Source organism: Teleopsis dalmanni, unplaced genomic scaffold, assembly GCF_002237135.1.
Source record: "Teleopsis dalmanni isolate 2A unplaced genomic scaffold, ASM223713v2 unscaffolded_contig_3874, whole genome shotgun sequence".
Lineage (NCBI taxonomy): Eukaryota > Metazoa > Arthropoda > Insecta > Diptera > Diopsidae > Teleopsis > Teleopsis dalmanni.
The window spans coordinates 1-4,115 of NW_024035256.1; the positions used below are offsets into that span (position 1 = coordinate 1).

Below are 4,115 nucleotides of genomic sequence, written 5' to 3' on the forward strand. Positions count from 1 at the left end.
CTTTCGGCCATGTGTAGCGAGGAGAATTTGGGTCAACAATAATGACGACATCACCTGCTTCGATGGGTTTTATCTTACCAAACCATTTCGTTCGTCTTGTCATCGTTGGAAGCACCTCTTGTATCCATTTTTTCCAGAACCGATCGGCAAGGTATTGCGAATGCCTCCAGGAGGATTTCACGTGCTCGTCGTTAGTATCGAACTTCCCCGGCGGCTTGTTCCCGGAAGATGACCCCAACAAGAAATGATTCGGAGTTAACGCTTCTTCGCTTGCTGTTTCAATCGACAAATAAGTGAGCGGTCTGCTATTTATGATTGATTCTACCTCGCAGAACAGGTTATGCATCTTTTCATCATTAATTTTTGCTTGCGGGCTTATTATTGCTCCTAACACTGTTTTTATGGATCGCACCATCCGCTCCCACGCTCCACCCATGTGCGGCGCAGCTGGTGGAAGAAAAACCCATTGTGTTTCCGGACTTGTAAATTCAGCTTGTAATTCATTGAAGTTCACGTTCTTTATTGCTTCTCGTAACTCCTTTTCAGCTGCTGTTAAGTTGGTTCCATTGTCACTATAGATGACATTCGGCACTCCTCTTCGGGCTATGAAATTTCGTATCACTATACAACACGAGCTGGCTGACAGGCTATAAGCTATCTCCAAATGCACTGCTCGATACGTAAGGCATGTAAAAACGACGCCATAGCGCTTCTCTGAGCGTCTTCCTACTGTTACAGTATACGGGCCAAAATAATCTATTCCAACATGTGAGAATGGTCGGGAGTATGCTGATAGTCGTGCTTCTGGTAACACACTCATCTCCGGCGGCTTTGGACTCGCATCGCGAACCTTGCAATGTTGGCAATTATTTCTTACCTGCTTTAACAGTCTACGCAGTCCCGGAATGTGGTATTTCTGAAAGATTTCGTTAACCACCGTTTCATGATTTAGATGTTTCCATTTTCGATGATACCAGTCTACGATCAACTTAGTTATGTAGTTTTTCCTTGATAGTATAATTGGGAATTTGGTTGAATCATCGATGCATACGGCTTTATCTAATCTACCTTTTAATCTTAAAACATTCTGTGCATCTATGAATGGTGAAAGTTTTCGCAAAGGGCTAATTTTAGAAAGAGTAATATTAGCGTCTCTACTTAATGCAGTCATTTCTTTCTTGTAATCCTGTAACTGGGCTGTTTGGTACAAGAAATTTTCACTCCATTTCAGTTCCTCAACTGACAAGCATTGGTTTACAGATTTCTTCTTTTTCATTTCATTAGTTGATAGTAAAGACATAAATCTTTTCACATAGGCCATGCATCGAACTAAACGTTCCCACTTTGAAAATCGGTAGACATCTATGAGAGGTTCCTCCTCTGCTACATGAGCCACCAACAATCGTTGCTTTCTGATTTCAGCATCTTCGTTATATTTCTGTACGCCAACATTATTTGGCCAACAAGTTTCTGCTTCATACAGGAACTTCGGTCCCTTATACCAAGGGGTTTTCCAAGTAAAGTCTGGATTACTAGTTTGTTTTGTAGCCAAGTCCGCAACATTTAATTTTGTAGGAATGTACCGCCATTGTTCTGCTTCGGACAACTCCTGGATTTCTGCTATGCGGAACATTACAAATTGTTTGTAATCTCGTGGGTCAGATTTTATCCACGATAGAACAGCCTTTGAATCGCTCCAATACGTTATACTGGTCACTTTCAAGTCTATTGCCCTTTTTATGTTGTTTCCTAAGCGTGCTCCCAATTCCGCCGCGAGTAGTTCCAGTCTTGGAATTGATATTGGTCGTAATGGTGCAACTTTTGCTTTAGAACATATCAATGAAACATCTATGTTGTTGCGATTCTTCGCTCTTAGGTACACCACCGCTGCATATGCAACCTCACTTGCGTCCACAAAGACATGCAATTCAATGGAGTCTGCATCCTTATTAACCGTAGCGAAGTAACATCTCGGTATCTTCACATTTTTCACACCGCCAAGCAGCGACAGCCATTTGTTCCACTCATCAACTAGCTCATTAGGAATAGCGTCATCCCAGCTAACTCCACTTCGCCAAACTTTTTGAAACAAAATTTTTACGTCAATAATGTAAAAGGTAAGCATCCCTAAAGGGTCGAATATTGACATCATCAATCGTAGCAACTCTCTCTTCGTAGGTAATCTATATCCACTTAGAACATCCTCAGTGGCTTTGGTAAACTTCAGATCAAATGTGAGCATATCAGCGTCGGTTTGCCAATGGATTCCCAATACCTTCTCTGCCTCAAATGTATGGTCTATACGCCTTCCGGCCGAGCAAAATTGAAATTCCTGGCCTTGGTTACCTATAGCTTTCAGCACTGCCTTAGAATTTGAAACCCAATTGCGAATATGGAAATTTGCTTTCTTATGAATATTTCTAACCTCATTGACTAGATTAATCGCTTCCTCCACTGTGTCGACGCTATCCAGCATGTCATCTACATAATGCCTTTGTAAAATACATTTCACTGCTCGCGGAAACTCGGTTTCGTATTCGCGTGCATTACTATTTTTTACCAGTTGTGCCAACGATGGTGAACATGTTGCCCCAAAACTCATAACTTGTAGCAAATAAACGTCTGGTGGTCTGCTATCGTCACAATTTCTCCACAGGAAGCGTTGTGAATGTTGATCTTCTTCTTTCACGAGTACTCGATGAAACATCTCTTTAATGTCGCCACTTCTACCAATTTTTCCGATTCTGAAATTAACAAGAACATCTACCAACGAAGTGAGCAGATCTGGACCTTTCTCCAAACACGCATTTAACGAGACTCCGTCATATTGTGCAGCTGCATCCCACACTAGTCTTTGCTTTTGTGGTTTATTCGGATTACTGACTGTAAACATCGGTAAGTACCATTTACGTGGATAATACCCCTCGGCTTCGTTAGGTTTCAGCTGGCGTATATAACCTTTCGCCTTCATGTCATCGATGTGATCACATACCTAGCTTTGCAATGTTACATTGGATTGCAGCTTGCGCTCAAAGCACTGAAGTCTACGCAACGCCATTAAGTAATTATCCGGTATAGTAATGTTATTTGATTTCCAAAGCAATCTTGCTACAAAGTATTCACCATTTCGACTTATTTTTGATTGCATACTTTTGTGTTGTTCCAACTCCATATTTTCTAGTTTTTTCTTACTTTCAATAACGTTTTCATTACTGACAAAATCTTTCACTAAACGCTGCAAACTTAGATCATCATCGCATTCACAGATGTGTAAATTTAACGTTTCCCTAATAGTATTAGGTTCGTGCTTAATTATTCCATATATGGTCCACCCGAGTCGAGTTTTCGTTGCAGCTGGCTCATTCTTGCCTCCCTCTCTGAACTTCATTGGCATAGCTACCTCTTTATTGCTTAGGCCGATTATCATTCGAGGCCTAACGTTTTGATACGATTCTACTGGTAGTCCCTTTAAGTGTTTATACTTATCGGTAAGTTCTGCCATATTTAAAGATTGCTCGGGTAGCTCCAGCTTAGCTACTGAACGCACATTGCACAACGAATACCTTTTACCTTCGCGTATTTTGGAGACTTGCAGGTTGACCAGCTCAGAATCAGGTTCCTTGCGTACCGTACCATCTATCCATCGTAAACAAAGATCTTTCGTTTCACCTTTAATCCGCAGTTGTCTTAATACGTCTTTTTCTATTAACGTTGGACCAGATCCGTCATCCAGAAAGGCATAAATATTGCAGGTAACACCATTTCCATATATTGTAACTGGAACAATTCTGTACAGCGCTTGTGAAGTTAGTTGATGATGAACCGCCAACGTTTCATTTGCCCCACTTGCAGTTGAACTTGTTTGTTTATGTATCAATGGGTGATGTTTCATGTTGCAATTGTGTATACCGCACTCTCGGGTCCTCTTGCACGTTCGAAAATCATGCTGCAGTAGACATCTTCCACACAGTCTCATTTCACGCACTACGTTCCACCTCGCGTCTGTTTTTAGTGTTCTAAACTTTGCACACCTTTTTAACGCATGTGCCTCCTTGCAATAAAAGCATGCTAGAATTTTGTGCTTATCGCCTACTGCACCCTGAGGTTCTTCTTCG

At 41.4% G+C, this 4,115-nt stretch overlaps 1 protein-coding gene across 1 annotated transcript; it reads right to left on the bottom strand.

The window, feature by feature from the left end:
• Positions 1 to 78: 78 nt before the first annotated feature.
• LOC119665197 lies at positions 79 to 2,971 on the bottom strand (the record flags this gene model as incomplete). Its single annotated transcript, XM_038074490.1, has 1 exon — positions 79 to 2,971. A coding segment is annotated over exon 1 (2,893 nt), but the record flags the coding sequence as incomplete, so codon positions are not given.
• Positions 2,972 to 4,115: the final 1,144 nt, after the last annotated feature.